Below are 21,464 nucleotides of genomic sequence, written 5' to 3' on the forward strand. Positions count from 1 at the left end.
AGAATAAGAAACTTGACTAGATTATAATTTAAAAACTTAAATTAGACAACTACCTACACCAAAATAAAATTAAATAAAAACCCAAAACCAAGAAACCAAACCCCAAGTGAAAACCCCAGATGGGCAAGTTGTATAGAACATACGAAGAATCCATGATTTCAGTCTTAACACGAAATGTTCTAGGAAGTAACAGAAAACATGATTTTGTTAGGCTACTGCAATCTAGATACCCCTGATGGGACGAATGTACTAGGCAAAGGGAAATGAATAGGCCACATCTCACTAATGAACATGGCAATAAAAATTTTAGGTAAAATATTAGTATTTGCTTAAAAAACCATAGCTAGTCAGGGTGTGTCACAGGAATGTAAAGATGATTAAACATAAGAAAACCCAGAAATGAAATCACATCAAAGGAAAAAAGCCAAATGATAATCTTGATGGGTGAAGGGGAAAATAGCATATGATTAAATTCTGTACTGATTCTTAGAAAACTAGGAGTATAAGAGAACTTGCTTAATTTGAGCAAAGGGTGTTGGTTAAAAAAAAAAAAAAAAACAAGTGTACATATGACATTCCAATTATATGAATTTCTAGAACCGGCACAATTACTTTGATAGAAATCAGATCAGTAATGGGTGAGGAGGGTAAGTTGAAAAGGGACACAAGAAAACTTGATGAGATGGTGGAAATGGTTCTATATCTTGATTAGGATGCTGGTTATGTGGATGTATATATTTGTCAGAACTCCTCAAACTATACATTTAGCATTTGTGCATTTCATTGTATGCAAACTAAGCCTCAATAAAGTTGATTTTTAAAGCCAATACATAAATACCATGCATTTCTGTATACCAGCGACAATTTAAATTTTTAAAAGTCACCATTTAAAATGGCAACACAAACTGTAAAATACCTAGGAAAAAATAAAGCCAAAATGTGTGGGACCTTAATGGAGAAAATTTTAAGGCTCATATAATTATAGGGAGATGTATATACTTGTGTTTATGAATGGAAGACACTATTATATATGTCAGTTTTCTTTCTCGTATATTTGGTGTCATTCCAATTAAAATCCCAGGAGGTGAAAGAAGTCACTTTCTCCAATATCAAGAAATATACTTTCACTTTAGTAGTTAAGACATGATGGTATTTGCCTTAAATATAGATTAATGGGGAAAAAAAGAAAAGGACCCAGAAACACAAGTAGCATTGTAACTGCTAAGGAAGATTCAATATATAGTACTCGTATACTTGGTTATCTTTGTTGGGGAGGGAAAGATCCCTACCTCACAACATACACCAAAATACACAAAGCAAAACTTGAGACTTTATGACTTTTAAAAGATGACAACATATGGAGGGATTTTTAAGAAGATACCCACGTAGGGGCACCTGTGTGGCTCAGTTTGTTGAGCATCCGACTTCAGCTCAGGTCATGATCTCGTGTTTCATGATTTCAAGTCCCACGTTGAGCTCTGCTCACAGACAGCTCAGAGCCTGGAGCCTGCTTCGGATTCTGTGTTTCCCTTTCTCTCTGTCCCTCCGCTGCTCGCTTGCTTTCGTGCTCTCTCTCTCTCTTTCTCTCTCTCAAACGTTAAAAAAAAAAAACAAACCCACTTCATTAAAAAAAAAAGATACCCATTTATACATAATATTTAAAATATTGATTAAATTTGAGCACATTAAAGTGAAATCTTAGTGTAAAAAGCCACCAAAAGTCACTTGCTGGGTGAAGAGATGTGGCAAGTGTAATTAACAAAAGGTTATTATCCAGAATCTATAAATCAGTCCCGTGATTTAAGAAAAAGGTGGTGAGTATGAACAAATGATTCAAAGGAATTGAATCCTGAAAAGTCAATAAACATGAAAATATCCTGAGACGACTTAGTAGTCAGGGAAGTGCAAAACATCAGCAACCCTCCGTGTCACACCCATCCTTTTGGCAAAAGTTCCAAGGGACTAAATAATGTCAAATGTTGGTGACGGGCTAAAGAGGAACTCCTACTTCCCTGGTGGGAGTGACAGTTGCTAGAACCATGTTGACAGTATTCGTAGAGTCTGTGTGCATGGCCTACTCTGCAGCCTTTCTGCTCCTTGGCATATGTCCCAAGGCAGTGGCTTTCGTATGTTTTTTACAGACCCTCTTGGAAAATGTATCTTACGTGTGATAAGAACAATTAAAATTTTAAAATAATTAAGTGTACTGTTTTCTATTTTATTGTCTCTACTTTTTATACTTAATTTTCGTCTATTTTTTCTTTTGCTTTTTAAAAGGAATTTTTCATAACCAACCAAATTGATTTCACGTTCACCAGTGGTTCACGACACTCAATTTAGAGAAATAGCAGAGGGTGACATACAGTAAAATGTCTGTTTTAATTGAGAGAGACTGATGTATTTCTCACTGCAGGTCTGCTCTTTTGATCAAGAAGTTTGAAAGTTTCTGCCCCTGAACAGCTCCCACATACGTGTAAGAAGGTACACAGACTACTCCTGGCAGCTCGTAAGAGTGGAGAATTGGAAACGATCTAAATAGGAATCAAAAGGAGAATGGACAGTGAGCTGTAATAGTGACACAGTGGCATGCTCTATGACAGCTGAAATGAATGAGCTAGAGTTGAGGATTATATATGTATCAATGTGGATAGTAATAGTGCAAAAAGCAAAGTGACAGTGGTATTAATGTGTCATAGAAATTTATAAAATGTGCAAGAATTTAGGGGTACAGTATGTACCCAAACCATTTAAGTGACAACAGGGGAAAATCAGGATGACAGTGATCTCTGAGAAGCAAGGAGGAGGGGAATGGAAGTGGAAAGGGGTAGCTAGGGGGATTTGAGCTCTATCCATCTATCATGTCTTATTTCTTCTATCTGGTCAGAATACCCCAGAATGCTAAGAGTTGACAGAGCTGGGTGGGAGGCCCAAGGGTGTTTCCATATTTTTTTTGGTATGACTGAAATATTTAATTTTTTAGATAAGACACCCATTCACAATGAAACCCAAGTACTTGGAAGAATAAACAAATTAAACAAGATGTGTGAGACCTTTCCGGAGAAAATTCTGCAACTTACTGATGGATCATAAGTTCAAAATAAATAGAAATACCTCATTTGCATAAATAGGGATACTCAATATTATAAACATGTTGGTTCTCCACAAAGTGATGTAATCACAATCCTGTGGGACTTTAAAGATAACTAACATACGTTTGAAAAACGAGGAGAGAGGGACTCACCCTGCAGATGATCAGCTTCCTAGAGAGCCGTAGGAAGTAAAACATTGGGATTCTGGTGTAGGTGTGAACAAGTACAATAAATAGAATACAAAGCCTGCAGTCAGACGTTGGTTTCTAGGGATTTGCTTTGTGACAAGAGCCACGTGGATTATTAAAGGAAAGATAAACTAACGGCCCTGATAAAGTAGGCTGTCCTACAGGAGATGTTTGGTCATTATCTCACGCCTTAACCAAAAGCAAATTCTTGGTATGTTGGAAACTTAAATGTGAAAAGCTGTACTAAAACTTCCACAAGAATATCTAGAGAGGGATATCTTTACATCAGGAGCCTTCACGCCTCAGATTCCTCATTCGTGAGTAATGGTAGGATGCTTAGAATTGAGTTAATGCTTAATTACCTGATTCTGAGACTAACCTGTTGTGTCATAAAGTAAGCACTAGGTGCTTGGGGGCAGGAAGGAATTTCTTTAGAAAGAAGCAAAGTGTGTCCTAAAAGAGTCTAAAGTAAAAATTTGTGTACTCTAGAAGACGGTATAGGAAAATGAGAAGACATTCTCAGGATTTGGAGGTTTTTTAAAATCGATATTAAGTGATCAGGTTTATATCAGAATAAAAACAATAAGCAAAGAGCAGCGTTGAAGGCTCAAAGAAATGAACTATAGTTTAATAAAATACGTAGAGAGTCCTATTTGTAAAACTATGTTATACAGTGATTAATAACTTGAAGGCTTTATTTTTGAGTTCAGGATAATCAGACCTTTTACTTAACTGAAACTTTCCAGTGAGTAATCTTCGAATCCTAGTTTTACTGATCTATCACTCGATAAGGTTTCTTATTGAGCTGTACAGATAAAGCCTTCCTGTTGTAATGAATCCTGCTTTGTAAGTCTCATTTATTGCTGGAATTAGGAACAGAATTAGTATCTGAACTTGTTTTTCACTTCTTGCAGATGTTGAAAAAAAAAATCTAATTTCAGTACAGAGCTTGCTGCCACACTATGGAAGGAAATCTGTATATTCCGTAAATGACTCATTTTTCAATAACTTGATCATAAATCTAGTTTTCTTATTCCATTTTGTCTTCAACTTGGAGCATATTGACATGGATACCTTGTAAAAACCTAAATTCAGTCTATTAACATTTCATTTCAAGACTGTTGGCTAAATATATCTTAGCTATTTAAAACGTGCAACTGGTTGAAATGTATTATCAGCATTCCTGAAAAATATTTTACCGAATACTTTAAAAATTCTCTGGAGATAATTAGCCAGGTGTCAGCCAGCCCTGGTTACAAAGACATGACGACTGAAGGCTGTTTACGTTCGGTAGTTACATTGTTCCAAAGTGCTCATAACTTTTTCTAAGACATGGGACGCGGAGATTGTGTGGTTCTACTAGGCCGTGAGGTCTCACAGATGACCCAGAATAGGCTTAAACTTTTCGGGTATTTATTCCCATGAAGAAATAAAATTAGAAAGGTTTCACAGAAAACTTAGATTCCCAAGAATACATCTGACCTCAGAAACATTTCTCCCAGAAGAAGGGTTTCTGTTACTACCTGTTACTACCACTGAGAATCCCTTTCAGTTTTGCTGATGATACAGTTTAATTTTTATTCGTTTTCTTAGGCTGAATTCTCATAAGTGGATTAACCAAGTTCAAGTGAATTAACCTTGAACCAAAGGTATAGATCCTTTCAGACAAATTCTTGTTATATTTTGTTTGTTCTATCAGTTTTTCACAAGGAACAGGGACCCCCTCATGGAACTCAGAGTTTTGTTCTAAGGGTAAAATGGGTGTGGGGCTGGGACGGACCCGGAGAGTCTTCAGAAACCGAGCCTCGAGACTGGCTGCATCTGCTTTTTTCAGCAGGGACGGTTGTCTGCCTTGCTTGGGCACACTCTTGTCTGTGTGCCGACTACCCTCTCCTGAGCCTCTGCGGTCTTCGGTGCTGCCTTCTGGTCACATGGGGGGCATGGTGACTTACACTAAGGCCTGTGTAGTAGTGACCCCGTAAACCGTAGCCTTCAGACTTGCTTCTCTTTCTGGGTTCCAGACAGCGACTCGTGTGCCACTACACGCTCTTCAGTTTGGTTGTTTAGTGGCAGTTGTCTGAGTCCTCCTTTTCCGGGGAATGTCCTCATCGGGGTGGTGAATTGTCTTGGAAATACCTGAAGGAGGAGACTCTCTTTGGCTCTGTGCTCTGGGCTGGCCTTCCCCTCCCCTGCAGCGTGCCTACCACATTGTTTCCTTCTACCCCATATTGTAGCGATACCTGTGGATTTTGTAACTCCTGGAAACTCTTTGGAAACATGCTGAACTTTCTGCCTGATGTTCTCTCTCTCCTCTTAGGCTTCTGCTCTGGTGTCCCTTTTGTGATCCTCTCCCTTCTGAAGGTTGAATTAATCAGCATGTTCTCTGTGCTCCAAAAAGACTATGTCACATGGTCCTGAGGTTTACACAGCTGGCTCCCCTTTAGCATGCTTTGTGGCAGAGGAGGAATTCAGCAGAAGCCACAGATAGGCAGGTATACCTTTGGCTGCCCGGTAGTCCCAAACATCTGCTTCGGTGGATTATTACATGTGTTTGATGGAATTTTGTGTGTGTGCTTTATTTTTCAAGTTGTAGTTTTGTGTACTGGCTTGCTTATTTATGGGTAGTATATAGAGTCAACCACTGTAGACAGCTTAACCGTGCTACTCAAGTTCTCGCTGTTCTTTACTTACCTTGCAAATCCCTAGCTCTGGGCAAACCTCACCTTCTCGCCATGTCTGCTGTATTGCTAAAGAAAGTCACAGAATCCTGCTTATTGGCTCCCTTCACATTTTTAGTGTCTAAACCACAGCTGGACTTTCAAGAGTGCCAGGGCAGCATTGTTACATGGTTCCAGGAGATATCCCTAAAGAAATGTACCCATTGGCTGGATAAATTTATGAAATTTGGCATACGGTATTGGCTCTTCTGGGAGACCCTTGGGACAGTGTCCTGAATTGGGGCTGGGGACCTTAACCTCATTAATTGTTCTTCCCCTTTGAGGGAATGAGTAGGATTATTTATTAGGTTGTGATCGTTATTTTCTAGCAAACTGTCCCAAGGCCCAAGTGTCTTCAGTTGGAAGACCATTTTGAGAATGGTCTTTTGAGAATCCAAAGTCCTTTTTTGAGAATTATATTTCTTTTTTTTAGCAAATGTATACCTTTATCACAGCAACCTTACCACCATGCAGATTCCATGCAGTTTTCCATGGAGACAGTCATATCACCAGAGAATTGCTTCTTTCTTTCCAGTCATTTTATTTTATTTTATTTTATTTTATTTTATTTTATTTTATTTTATTTTATTTTATTTTATTTTATTTCATTTCATTTCATTTTATTTCATTTTATTTTATTTTATTTATTTTTGTCTCTTGCCCTACTGGGCTGGCGAGAATATCCAGGGCTTTATTAAATAGAAGTGGCAACAGTGGACGTCCTTGTCTTATTTCCAGTCATAAGGAAAAGGGATTTAATGTTTTATCATTACATATGTTGCTAGCTCTAGGTTTTTCATAGATGTCCTTTTTCAGAATAAAGAACTTCTTCCTCTTTTCTATTTCCAGTTTGCTGAAACTTTTTAATTGCGGATGGATATTAAATTAACATACCAAATGCTTTCTTTTTTTCTGCATCAGTTAAGAGAATCGTAAAGTTTTTCTTTTTTATTACGATAAATGAGGTGCTTTATTTATTTGTTTATTATTTTACCGTTGAGCCAGTTTTGCTCCGTGCGGTAAACCGTGCATTGTAATGATGTGTTACCTTTTCTGTATGTATAACTGAATGTGACTTGCTGATACTTGTTACAGATTTCCCCATCTAGGAACAGCAGACCTTTGCTTTGTGTTAGTTCAGGATCTTGAGTCCCAGGCCAGTTTCTTGCTCCTGTGCCAGTGTCCGATAGCTTTTTCTTCTCCTTATTTCTCAGCATCAGTGTATCCTTGTCTGGGACTGGTGGTGACAGTGTTTCCTGCCTTCTTGTAGCACTAGACTGTGGTTATCGTTACAGGGGGAAAGGCTGGTGTGTGTGTAGCAAGCAGGTGGGCAAGTAGGTTCTGCCCCGTCCCCCGATAGTACCATGGCTTTTGCTCTGCTCTTCCCCTTGAGGCATGCTCTTTCCCTGGGCCCTAGGTGTGGGAGGTTTTCCTGATTCTCTCCTCCTAGTTGAAGGCTTTTGTTTCATTTGAGATGCTGCCAAGGCGGAAGAGCTCTCTCCCATCTTTCGCACCATGCGAGTCTTTTTCAAGAGATCTCAGTTGAAGCCCTTGGAGAAGAGCTTATGAATGAGTGCAGGTTCCCCTTCTGTCTGGATCTTCAGTGAAGTTTTAGCTGTCATCCTCGCTGACACTCAGCCTTTATCTTTACTCCTGTCTTTAACATTCAGCCCATTGACTGTGACTGTTTCCTTTGCACTTGTGGGTTGATATCTGCCATCATTTCCAGTAAGTTCTTGACCATTATCTCTTAATGTATTTTTTTTCTGTCCCCTTTTCTCTTTCATCTCCTTCTGGGACTCCAGTTAAACTCCAGTTAATAGATATTTGGTCTCAGATATTCAGGGTTTTGCTTTTTTTTTAAATTTATTTTTTTCCCTCTTTGATTTTCAATTTGGGTACTGTTTGGCCTGTTTTCAAGTTCACTGTTCATTACTGTCTTTTATTAAATTCATTTAAAGGAATCTTTAATTTCTGTTACTGTAGTTTTCATTTCGAACATTTCCCTGTGATTGTTTCTTTTCTGGCTTTAGTTCTGTAATGAAGTTCCCCGTTTCTTTAGTGTTTTTGTCATAGCCATTTTAGTCTGTTTGATAATTCTAACATCTGGGCCCTGTCTAATCTGATTATATTAGTAAATTCATCTTTTGCCTGTGGTTTGCTATTCCCTGTATCTTATAATTTTTTTTTTAAGTTTATTTTTGAGAGAGAGAGAGAGCTAGTGTGTGGGAGCAGGGGAGGGGCAGAGGGAGAGGGGGAGAGAGAATCCCAGGCAGACTCTGCACTGTCAGCGTGGAGCCTGATGCGGGGCTCCCTACCACAGCTGCAAGATCATGACCTGAGCTGAAGTCAAGAGCTGGACACTTAGCCACCGAGGCTAAGAGCCGACTGGGCCACCCAGGCACCCCTGTATCTTGTAATTTTTTACCGAAAGCTGAATATTTATGCAAAAACAGTACGGATTGAAGTAAATACTCTTTACTTCCAGAAAACTGCCTATTATTTCTCATGTTAGTTTAATAGACAGGTTAAATCCATAAGCTGTGTTGTCGGGCTAGTTCAGGGTTTTTTGCAACTTTAGTTGGTTAGTTCCAGTGTTTTGAGAGCAGGATTGAGACTTGACCTTCTGCAAGATTTGTTGTCTGAGTGTGATTTCAGTTATCTCTTTGTGCTTTATATATGAGCCTTCAGCTTTCTTGAACCTTGGGTGATTTCTCTGCTTTACAGCCCAATTGTCTGTCCCTTAGTCATTCTGCAGTTCTTTTTGCTCTCGTCCTGCCCCAGGCTTTTGTGCGTGGCGAGGTATCTCCGTGCTCATAACACCATTTCTTTTAGCAGTCCTTCCCTTGGTAGTTCATTGTCCGGAGTATCTGGGTGGAGTTTTGGTCTTAGCTCTCCTGTCTCACCTCGGCCCTTGGCAGCTGAACGGCTGAAATCTCTCGGGTTGATTTCTCTCCTTTCTGTCCATTCTTTCCCCCTCCTTGTCAGAGGACAGGTTACTTGCATTTGAGGGTATCTCTCAGCTTTCCAGGCCCATCTCCCAGCCTTCAGCATAATTTGGCAAGCCTGCAGTGGGGCCCAGTGGGAGTGAGTGGCTGGGTGGTACAGGTTTGCTCTGTGAAATCCTTGGAATTTTTGTAGATCTTGTCAGCACACATGTTGCTGTTAAAATTTATGAAAGGGTAAGTTGGTTTCTCCTTACCCTCCTCTGTGGTGGGATGATTCCTCCTTAGCCACTCCACCAGGAAGGAAACCATTGGGGGGGGGGGAACGGCTCTCTTTCACGGCTCAACACTTTCTGGAATTTAGTTCCACTTAGGTGGAACTTTTTTTTTTTTTTTTTTTTTTTTGCATCCTGAGCTTTGACAGGTTCAGAAAAACCATGATTTTGTAGCTTTTATCTGGCTTGTTTTGCTTGTTAGGGTGAAAATGATCGTCTGTTGTCATTTCTTCATCCTGATTAGAAGTGGGGCTCCTCCGAAGGAATACTTTTTACTGTGTAGCCTGGCAAATACCTGATCAAGTGTGCCGCCATCATTCTAGCTGGTTTTCTGTAGATGTTTCTTAGAGCTACGTTTCTAAATCTTCATTCTTCTCAAGTCCCAAGTCTCCAGTTCTGTCCTCAAGTGGTAAATGATCTTGTCTCTTATTTTGAGATTAAAGTCATCCGCATTAAAATTTAATTATGGGGCTTATGAGGAGTGTGGGGAGAATTTATGGTAGGTGCAGAGAAAAACTAAGCACATGACAAACTGAGATAAGAAAGAGTTGTACAAAAAGGGAAACATGATTATATAGTAGTTCACTACCGGTCTCATCAGGTGCTAAACTCCTTTGGGAGATAATTATTAAGGCTGGAGGAAAGTGAGTGGTTGTGGTGTAAATCCTCACGTTCTGTAATCGGTAGATAATACTACCCTGGATGTTTCAGGGGATACCATCATGAGCCTGTTACCTGAGATATAAATAGCAAGAATAAAGGGTAAAGATTTGAGGAATTGTACCTCAGTGTGAGAAGAGGAAATGTATTTGACTTTAGTCACGACGCATATTGTTACTTCGACAAAAATGAAAAAATATTTTTACAAAGAGGCCTAATTGAAAGTCTTCTTAAGGGATGGTAAAAGTGAACCAGACCTTGTCTTCACAGACTCTGTTTACCTTTATTTTCTAATTCTTGTTGGTTTACTTCACACTTGATGCCTTTTCCCTTCTTACAACTTTAGGTTTTACTTTATGATACTATGACGTTTTGTTTTTTAAGTTTGTTTCTACCGTTCATTTAAAGTAGTAAAGACCTTTTCGTAGGAGAAAAAGATCACTTCCGAAAGTCCCTGATCTGATTTTCTGCCTCCTTTTCACGTTCGCTTTAGATACAACATTGAAATTATTACTGGAGTTTGAAGTTAGCCTCTAAACCATCCTTTCCGTGTCTCTTCTAGGTTAGATAGAGAAGCGTCTTTTCTCAGTGTGGGTTGCGGCCTTTGGTAAGAGCATGTCGTCCATCTTGCCCTTCACTCCGCCAGTCGTGAAGAGACTGCTGGGATGGAAGAAATCAGCCGGTGGCTCTGGAGGAGCGGGTGGAGGAGAGCAGAACGGACAAGAAGAAAAGTGGTGTGAGAAAGCGGTTAAAAGTTTGGTGAAGAAGCTAAAGAAAACAGGACGATTAGATGAGCTTGAGAAAGCCATCACCACTCAAAATTGTAATACTAAATGTGTTACCATACCAAGGTAAGTGTCGTTAGAGCAGAAGTTCGATGGTCACACTGTTAAATTGCTTAGAGGAATCCGAAGGAACGTCACTGAAATTTTGTTACCTTCAAGTCCCCTGTAAATCGTGATTTTATTAAAAGATGACAGCTATCTTTAACCTGTCGTTTCAGTTTTGTGTGATTGGTTAAGACTGGTTTATTTTACAGATCCTTTTCTTGAACAATGAGGTTTGACCAAGCAAAATAAAATACTTAGTTGTAGTGTTTCAATCTTCACTGCGTTCATTGCCTGAATGCTTCACTGTAGCTTATCCTCGTGTCTGATTGAATGACATTTGAATAAAGAGTCAGAAAGCTTTTTCTCTCACTAGCGCAGCAGTGACTGACCGTTTTCTCTCCCCTTGGTCAAAAATTTGGTCAGTAAAGAGTTAACGGAAGCTGCTAACACAGTGATGAATTTTACTTCCATAATTTTTGCTCGAGTTGCAGCATGGCTTCTTAGAACAGTCTAGGAGGCAGCTTCTTAGATGTCTAGGGAGTCCGAACCTCACTCAGAGACCTACCTGCCTCTCGTACTGGAAGGGCCTGTTACTTAAGAGGGTGAAGTTTTATTAGCGTAAATCTAATTACTCAATAAGTACCACTGTCAGAAATACGGTTTCTTTAACAGAGAGGGTGTTTTTTAAGTGTTTCACTACACTCGTATGCCTTGCAGGGTTTGGGGAGTGGCAGCATACAGCATTTTCTAAAATGACGTGTGGCAGTGTCCTACGTGTAGGTTAGCATAAATAACGTGACCTCATTCTACTTCACAGGTTTCCCGTGAGCTGTGTGTGGCAAATGCAGTCAAATGCTTGTTGATAGTAGATCCCAGTAACACCAGCCTCTCTACTTGCAGATACTAACAGTAGGATGTTTCCTGCCTTATTTAGTCGATTAATTAATTACCCGTTTCTTTTACTTTACCTGTTTCATGTATATCTTCCAAAGAGTCACTCTTTTGGCTTATGCTTCTGAGTGCCTGCTGAGTGCAGGGCACTGTTTCTAGACCCATGGGGATACGATACAGTATGACCAAAACAAAGTTCCTTGCTCTTCTGAGGGATAGGTCCACGCAGAAAGCAAGTGGACAAATTGTAGAACTTGAGACGGTAATGAGTGCAAAGAAGACAGTGACTGAGGGATAAAAAAGCTGCTTTTGATTGGCTTGTGAGCCTCAAACCTGGCTTTGAGAAGTAGCATCTAGCTGGAGGAAGAGTCTTCTGGGAGAGGAAGGAGCCAGTGTAAAGACACCCAGCTGAGAAATAGCTGATTGTATTGGAGGATTTAAAAGGAGCCCCGTGGAAATGGAGGAATACAAAATGAATACAAGATGTAGAAGGGGTCAGATTATATAGGGCATTGTAAGGCACTGTGGAAGTGTGGAGTTTAGTCTAAATACAACAGAAAGCAAATGAGGACTTTGAAGCCTGGTTTTTTAATTTAAAGTGTGTGTGTGTGTGTGTGTGTGTGTGTGTGTGTGTGAGAGTGAGTGAGTGATTGGACAGTGGGTCTGGAAGGAAGGAGATCAAGAGGCTAGTAAAGTGGTCTAAATTCGAGATGCTGGCGGCTGGACTGGCATGGTGGCTGTGCCGACACGTGAAGTGGACAGATTTGGATGGAGTAGACCTGAAGGGATTGGTAATGAATTGGCTGAGGGTAATTAGCCAGTTAGGACAAGTCAAGCTACATTTGTTAATTTTTCATCGTATGGTGTCTGGTATTTCAGTTCAGTAAACATTTATTAAACAACCCACTACGTGTGTGATAGGCTCTTCCTCACCGGAGTAAAAATTCAGTCTTTGCTTTTGAGTTGTTTTTAGAAAGGGGGATAAACTTGACAAAGAAGATAATCTCATGAGGTGTCATAGGTGTTAAGAAAGATGTTTGCTCAGGGAGTTATGTCCAGAGGGGAGGAATTTTGCCTACTCTGCAGCTTGTGGAAGTTTCCTTCTGGACTAGAATCGGTGTCAGAGTTGAATCTTGATGGGTATAAGGGAGGGATTTAGTCAGGAGAGGCCCGGTTTGTCCAGAGTGGCGCTGTGGTCTTGAGAGGGACGGTAAGGGGGCTCTAGTTGAAGGATTTTGCGCCAACTAGTACTGAGTGTCCTGGGAGGCTCTAGATCGGGGGTGGGATGTGGTTGGGCTGAGGCTGTGTGAGGAATAAGGAACCACAACGTGAACCTGAACCTGAACCTGAGCGGGTGAGGGTGGAGTCGCTGAAGAGTCTTAGCACAGCATCGGGCTGCGGTGAGGAGAATGCTCGTGACACTGTCAGGAGTGGAGGCAGGGAGGCTGGTGAGTAGGTTCTCTTCCTCCTCCAAGGGAGCGTGTGTGCGGGAAGACCTGGCGCCATGGTTTTGTGCGCCATCACTGGAGGCTGAAGTGGCTGGTGCGGGGCAGTCTTGACAGGGCCGAGCCTGAGTAGAGCTCGCACGGTCCCTTCCTTTCAGGAGATACGGTGGGTGGTGAGCTGGTGATTGAAATGTGTGGAGGTCACCTTGGAATTCTTTTCCTATTTCCCATTTTTCTTTTGATAGCCTCTTTGAAAGATCCTTCTAGGGTTCTTTTAGGGTTTATCATCATTAAAAAAAAACATTTATTTTACTCTTTTACCTGCATAGGGAAAGTGGAGTGGTAGTCGTTCATTGTCCTGTCTCTTTTACTGTCCAGAGTTCTTTGAAGCTCACAAATTTGACGTGTCTAATTTGGTGGCTTTTGGTTTTTGCTTTTGGAAGACATGTAGATTTGTTAATATCGGTTGTTGTCATCAAGAAGTCTCAGTTTCTAATACTGTGGTTTGGTGCCGTGTATTTTATAGAGTTTGCCTCATTTTTTAGTAGTAGAACACTTCAGTTATATCAGATTATTAGCTATTTCTTAACGAAGTGTCCTTAAACGTTCAGGCAACTCTTTACTTATCTAGACTGTAATGTTTGAGGAATAGGAGTGAGAAAGTTTTGTTATGGATAAATCCAAACCATAGTTTAGGCAGAATTATTGAAAATATGACACAAAATGGTTTTACTGTGTAAGTTGATGTACTTAAAATTGCAAGGAAATTGTTAACAAAAACACGAAGGTTTTACAAGCCTAAAAATACCAACAAGTTCCTCTGATGAACAGGAAACAAATCCCTTAATTTTTAAAAACAGCAAATGTTTTCTGTTAAGATACCTGTTTTGTTGACTGTTCATACTTTTCCCCCTCGACCCCTCTTCTTTTAACGTTAGAGTGGACCAAAGGGCGGAAACCGTCCTGGCTTCATGTCCCTCCCACCCCTCACGCAATTACTCTGCCTCCATGGCTTTGTCTCTGGAGGGATAGAAGCTGTGGTTAGGTATATATGTCACTGCCTCTTCCCTGTTGTTGAAGGTGGTGGTACAAAGTGATTCATTGGTAGAACGTCACCTTCCCAAGCTGCAAGGAGCTGAATAGTATAAAAGTAAAGTTTTGTGAGGTTTTTATATCTCAAACACTTTTGAGACCAAGGAATGGAAGACAACTCCGTTGTAAAATTCGAATGGCATTTGATATTTGGGTAATGAATCAATCAGAAGAAGAAAAAAAAAAAAGGCTTTCAATGCATATTCTCTACAATAAAGCAAAATCTAAACTGCTGTAGGGTTGGGAACTCTGAAGTTGAAGGAAAGGGACTGTGAGGTCTAAAAGGGCCATTTTATAATATCCATTATATGTAAATGTGTAGGAATGAAGAATTCATTTTCACAGACGTGCGTTATAAGGCTTTCCTACAGTGGTGCTTTGACCATATAATCACATTTTTGATCTGTCATCCTAAGAAAATAGGAATATGGTCAGAGATTGCTAGTGTTCATTTCAGTTTTGTTGGTAATAGCAAAGAATTAGAAAAATCCCAATCCTGATCCTTCATTTTCTTACCTCTGATTGTAAAGGAAACTTACCAACCCATTTTTATACCAGAATTGAACATGAATAGTACAAGAAAAGTTTATTATACCAGTGTTACTTATAAAAACAGTTGCAAAAATTGTAAATAAATATCAGAAACTAGAGTTATTGGAACGCCTGCATGGCTCAGTCGGTTAAGTGTTCAACTTTGGCTCAGGTCATGATCTTGAGGTTTGTGGGTTCCGGCCCCGTATCAGGCTCTGTGGTGACAGCCCGGAGCCTGAGCCTGCTTGGGATTCTGTGTCTCTCTCCCTTTCTGTCCCCCCGCCCCCACCTCAAAAATAAGTAAACATTAAAAGAAAAAAATAGGGTTACTAAAAACAAAATCACAAAATCATGACTAGGAAAGGTTTATTGCAGGAAGGCAAATACGATTCAACTGCAGGAAACCTATTAATATGAGATACTCCACAGTCATATTTAAGACAACTCTGAGGCACCTGGGTGGCTCAGTTGGTTAAGTGTCCATCTCTTTGTTTTGGTTCAGGTCATGATCTCATGGTTTGTGAGATCAAGCCCTGCATTGGGCTCTGCACTGACAGCATGGAACCTGCTTGGGATTCATTCATTCATATTCTCTCTCTCTCTCTCTCTCTCTCTCTCTCTCTGCCTTTCCCCGCTCACACACATGCACACTCTCTCTCTAAATAAATAAATATTAAAAAAAATAATAACACTGATCATCTTGATGGATCTAGAAAGAGATTTTTATCAAATTCTGTATTTATGCAAGTTAACAAATTAGAAATAGGAATTTCCTTAACTTGATAAAGCATACTTGTAAAAGTGTTAACACTTAACCATGAATCTTTAGAGAGAATATACCAAATTATTTATGGATACTCTAAAAAAAAGGAATGTCCTATAATCTTTTCCTAATATTTATATATAAAAGTGTGTTTTATTTTTATAGCCAGCACAATGAAATGTTTAAATAGGACTTTTGGGCAATACATAAACTATTTACTTTTTTTTTAACCCTTAGAAGTCAATTTTTCTGTTAAAGGGTAATTGTATTTTTATTTTGTTAACAGTCTTTAGAAACATATACATTTATATCTATTTTCCTTCAAAAAGTATATTTCTTAAAAACAAAAAGTACGTTCCTAAAAAACAAAATATAAGGTGTACATGATTCAGAATTCACCCCTGTATGATAGGGTGGGAAAGGTCTCCCCTACCCAAGTGTCCCCATCTCCTCACCCACTTTCCCTCTTCAGAAATCATTGTATTACTGGGTCTCCTGTATCCTTCCAGGATAATGTGTTTCTTTTTAATGCTGTTATTGATTTTTGGTTTTGTTCTCCATCTTCTAAAGTTGTAAACATCAGAGTACTTTAAAGTAAATGTGGATTGTCAACTTTGATTTCTAACTTCGTATTCCTACCCTTTTACTTCTCTGTATAACCCAGGAAGAATTTTTAAAGAGAAGTCTTTTGAACCCGAGCAGTGGGTTCTTCTTAAACTAGTTCTTCAGTTCTTCTTAAACTAGTTCCTTTTAATTTTTTAGAAGAGAGTAAGAATAACCCTCCTTCCCTCGTTCATACATAAGATATATGCAACTTGTCAGCGTGTGTGTGTGTGTGTGTGTGTGTATCAGCCATAATATGTGTGAGAGAAGTCTGAATTTGAAGTCTGGTAACCCATTGAGTCGGCTTCAGTACTGGATGAATGTGGATCCTGAGGCATGTGATTACTTTTTACTGTTTCTTCACCTGTGAAAAGGGGTGGTAGATACTACCTGAGTACTTCCTCAGTACTATTTTTGGGTCCTTTGAAATAACGTGAGTTTGGTTTGTGAATTGTGAAACACTGTAACCGCATGAATGTGATTTATTTGTAATATTCACAGATAATCCGCGTCTTCATTTTCCTTCCATTTTTTTCTAAGAGGACTTTACACTAAGTTGTAGACATTAACTTGTATTGTCTATACTTAGACGAAGTTTCTGCCAGGTGACATTGCATTATGTATAATTTAGTTTATTCACACTATAACATTTAGTCGTAAAATCAATCAGTCAGAACAATGAAGCTTTTCATAGATGCGAATTAGAACTTGGAAATTATGGGTAATAGCTACCTTTTATCAGCCTCAGCATCCAATTTGTCATTTTCCATGTGTTCTGTGTCTAAGTTGTGAAAGCACTTCTGATGAGGTGCAGGGTCCTGTGAAACGCGGTTGGAAATAAGCTTTGCCTTTATCCGGTACCTACGTTTGCAGTTAGGATTTTTGAGGGAGCTCCTGCTGCGGGACACTGGTATTCAGAGCTCTTTTGTGTACATGATATATTCTCACATGGACATTTTTATCACTTACCTTATCAGGGAAAACAGCCACCTGCTCTGGGACTTTTGTCTCTTCATAAAATCACTGAGTTGCACCCAGACTAATTAACGTCTGTAAATACAACATTTAACACCTGATGCAGTAAGCATTCTCTCCACTTGTTTTTTGTCCCATTAATGTAATGGCTTGGCTTTAAAGAATACATTTATCAACCTGGCTAAAATAATAGGCATTTAAGAAATTACAACCACCTTTGGTTTTTGCCGGCATCCTTGGTTGTACCTGGAGCCATTCCAGCTTTGCTCAGACCATTTCTGTGTTACTAACCACGTTCTGGGAGGATTGTAATTATTGGGGATGTTTAACCATACTGTTTACTCCTTCTCTTTCCTGTCCTGTGGTAGAGTGTTTCCAGGCTGATGTGATCCCCACTAGTGGTACACAAGAAAACGTACGACCATCTAAGGGACCTGAAATAGAAAGCACCACACATGGACTGTGGAGATGGAAAATAATAGTAAAACGCCAGTTTAGGATATCCTGCAATCTTGTTTTAAATCCTCTCTGGTACTTCGGCTCAAACGACTAGATGCCACATATTTCTTATGCTCTGTTCTTTTCGTTCTTTTTGTTTTCTTTTGTTTTCCCTTTTTCAGTTTGGATACTCTGTTGACCTAACTTTGTGTTTACTGATCCTGTTTTATGCTGTGTTTCGTCTGCTGTTAAACACATTTAATAAGTTCTTAATTTAAAATACCTTATTTTTCTGTTTTATTATATGTTCCTTTGATATTGTAAATTCCAACTCTCATTTGAAATTCTTCATCCATTTCTGTTTTCCTTAATCATCTTTAATATTATTTATAATTTTTAATTTTTTTTTTTTTGAGAGAGAGAGACAGTGCAAGTGCGCATGAGATCATAACCAGAGCCGAAGTCGGATGCTTAACCAACTGAGCCACCCGAGCGCCCCTGTATTATTTATAATAGTTATTTTAAAGTTTGTTTGCCAGCTCTAATATCTGGATCATCTCTCGGTCTGCTTTCATCATTGTCTGTTCATTCTTGTGATTATTACATTTTCCGGCCTTTTACGTGCCGTGTAATTTTGATCGTGTGCCATATATCGCATGTCAGGGCATTATAGGTGCTGCAAATGATGGTTTTCACAAAAAGTATTTGACCTTTCCTATGTCAGGTGGATGGAGGGGCTGATCGCTTTAATCTGATCGGGGTTGAGCAGGGTTGGGGCTCAGTTGCCATTTATTTGGATTCAGTCTCGCACTGGCTTGTACCTTTTCTTTGAATAGTGCTCTCCTGGGGTTTTTTTTCATTGAAAGCCTGGCAGGTCTCTGTCTCCTACTCCCTCAAACACTGCGGGAGATTCACATCTTTCTTCCATGGTTTGAGTTTGGCTAATGAGCCTCCTATTGATTGCATCTTTAAAATCTGGCAGACATCTTTGAGGGAGGAGAATCCTGTGACTGTCCAAAGTTCTGTTACTCAGTAGAGTTTCTCTTCCCAGACCGAGCCTGACCCTTCCCCTATTCCTGGAATCTGCAGATGAGCCCTGGGAAGGGATGGCTCACAGTCCTCAGCTCACCTAGATGGGTTCCTTCTTACAACTTTAGTTCCTCCCGATCTCATTACTTCAGTAGCTTTCCAATGTCTTTGCACAATTTTTTGTGGTTGTGGTTATCTTTTTCCCCCTAGTTGTTGCAACAGTAACATTAGCCTTCTGTGACCTGCTTATATCTTAACTGGAAGTAGAATTGTAACAGTATGTTCAAATGAGAATTCTTTGGTATGTTTCCAGAGACTCCCAGTCTGAGATCAATAGATTGCAAGTAACCTACGTTCAAAACTGAGGTGCTATCTACCATTCAGATGTAGGACTTGCGCAAGGGGTTCCACGAGACAGGTATTGCTCTGGTTAACCCATCACTCATCTCTAGGCGATATTCAAAAAATGCAGGAGTTTGTAAGAGGGATCCCATATGAGAACTTCTTTGGAGAGAATAGTATGTGCTGTGGCATTCCCCCTTTCTTTCATCCATATTGAGAGACTTCAGGGCAACTCACTCCTTTGACTTACTGAGGTTTGGGAGATAGACTGGTACCTGACTTCCTCCTGAAAATGGCCAACCAAGTGGGAGACCAGAGGGAGCTGCCTCTGCATCAGTAGAATGAAGAGTAGGCCCGGTGAGAACGGCCTGCATGTTCAGGGTTTGATGGATCAGAGATGCGTGAGTTTTCCCAGGGTCCAGGTAGACTTTACTAAGGTAGTGGAAGTTGTCTGGAAGTGATCAAGAGGCCCAGCCTGGAGAGTCAGAGTGACCCGGGCAGATGGGCCGGGGAAGTGCCTGCACTAGGAACTAGCCGCAGGTAAGAGGCAGCCCTGGGTTTCTGACCTTCAAGGGACCTGACCACCATGTTACCATCACATCAGATTTCAGTCTGATCAGCCCCATGAGACTGTTCCCTTTTCCTCAAAAATTCCCTCTTCCTGCTGCTACGGGGCCCTTAACAACGACAGCTGGGGAGTCCCGGAGGAGGTGGAGTTAGCAAAATTGGTAGGATGAAGTTTTCACTTAGATCGGGTAAAACGTTAGTTTATGAAAAGAGATCTGTTGTTACTCCATATATCTGGGTATGACTACAACAGCCCTGGGTTCTTTCTGAACTGTCATGCAGGAGCGGGGAGAGCAGATGGACGACGGCTTGTTGGGGGTGAACCGATGTGAGAGAAGGCGGAGTCCACCTAGTCTGGCTTGTCAGGCAAGCGCTCTGTGTTCTTGTGGTGAACACTTGGGAATACAAGTTTAGTGGTGCTGGCGATGGGTAGAATGTATGAGGAGAATGGAGGGGCGTTATATGCCATTTGCACAACACATAAAACGTCTTTTCCAAACACAGAATATTTGACCATGATACCAGTCAGCTTATCCAATGAGGCTTTATTTCCAAAGAGACTGTGTTATTATGATTCAGATATTCTTCTTTCACCATCTGCCCCCCTCCCCAAACAGTTAGATCAGTCTTTCAGAATCCAACTTCAGCTCTGCTTTTGGGTGGTTACGGGAAGCCCTGTGCAGTGGTGGTCTTCAGGCTCTTCGAAAATTGAGATCCTGAATAATGCTTACATTAGAACAGAAGTATGTAAGACTTTTGACTAACCCCCTCACCCTGTACCTTTTTCTTTTCTGAATTTGGTTTATTTGTAATGGCTTTATATGTCTGTAAGAGGATATAATTTCTCCCTGATTTGATTTACTCCCAAGTTTGCCAGGCCAGTGCCAGAGGGGGTGAAGGGAGGCTATATGTGTGTTCAGGACAATGTGAAAGTTCAGAAGTAGATACCGAACAAGAATTTCTGAGGCAAAATAATTTAAGTAACTAGAAAGAACTTTTTCCTCATAGTTTTTATGTGATGGCTTGTATAATTTGCATTAACACTTAAAAATAATACATTTATCTTTATATATTACCTACGCATTTTAACTTCTACATGTAAAAGCATATTGTCAACTTCAAAGTGTGATACAAATGTGACTTGATTTTTATTTTGTAGAATGCTAATTTTTTTAATTGTCAAATTAAAAAAGCTTTCTTTACAACCGAATACAAGCATCACAAAAATGTATGACTTAGAAAGTTGAGTTTTTACAGAATTCTATTCTGTATTGCAATCCTCATTTTATGCATTTAATCTTTTAAAAGATTGGAATGGTATGTACTTACATCTTCTGTTGGGATTTTTTTTTGTCATTTATGATACTTTTTTAAATTGTGAAAAACAACATATATATTAAAATGAATTTAGAAAATCCATCAGCTACATTATTTAAATGAATACTTCTGAGCCCACTTTATCGTTAGCTTTTTTTTTTTAAGTGAAAAGTTTGTTTTTGGATGAACTTGAAATATGTGAGCGACTATTTTTAGAATTGATATTTAAATCATTTGTAGGGACTTCTGTGGTGGGGACTGTTTTCTTTGTGTGGGAGACGGTTTTCAAAGGCAGTTGAAACATCTGGCAGAGTCTCAAAGTAGTGTTCTAAACATAACATTTAGAGGTAAAGGTGAAGTAATTTTCCAATCCTTACCTGGTCCTTCTTCTAAGAAGAGCGCTACCAAAACCAGAGAAGAAGAAGAGTATCAACTTTGATTCTAGGGATTCTTTTGTCTCCTTCTATGTTGATTTGTGAGTGGCTGTGCCAATTTACTTGTCTAAAGAATTCTTTTTTCTTGAGAAAGTAACTCTTGGCGCGAAATGTCTAGTTTTTATAATTAAGGATAATCTACGAATGTTTTCCTTCTCTGGGATACTGTACCAAAGTTGTTGTTATTTTAGTTTTGTCTTGCTATGTTTTTATTACTTCTTTTTAATAACTATATAAGAAGCAGACTAGCGTCGATAATTAAGAATACAACTGGCTGTCTGACATGTTCCTTTTTCTTGGTGCTTCTGTTGCCTCCTTTGTCCAGCGGGGTTA

At 39.7% G+C, this 21,464-nt stretch overlaps 1 protein-coding gene across 4 annotated transcripts in view; it reads left to right on the top strand.

Annotated features, from left to right (window-relative positions):
• The window catches only part of SMAD2 (SMAD family member 2), an 83,787-nt gene that overhangs the window by 12,261 nt on the left and 50,062 nt on the right, over window positions 1-21,464 (top strand). For all 4 annotated transcript variants that reach the window (XM_047086338.1, XM_047086337.1, XM_047086339.1 and 1 more), the window contains one exon: window positions 10,437-10,725. In XM_047086338.1, the coding sequence (XP_046942294.1) occupies window positions 10,490-10,725 (236 nt within the window). In that variant the 5' untranslated portion in view covers window positions 10,437-10,489. The remainder of the gene's footprint in view (window positions 1-10,436; window positions 10,726-21,464) is intronic.

The sequence above is a fragment of the Lynx rufus genome, unplaced genomic scaffold (assembly GCF_022079265.1).
Source record: "Lynx rufus isolate CCGP_SWC_20201006 ecotype Redwood Valley unplaced genomic scaffold, mLynRuf1.p SCAF_20, whole genome shotgun sequence".
Lineage (NCBI taxonomy): Eukaryota > Metazoa > Chordata > Mammalia > Carnivora > Felidae > Lynx > Lynx rufus.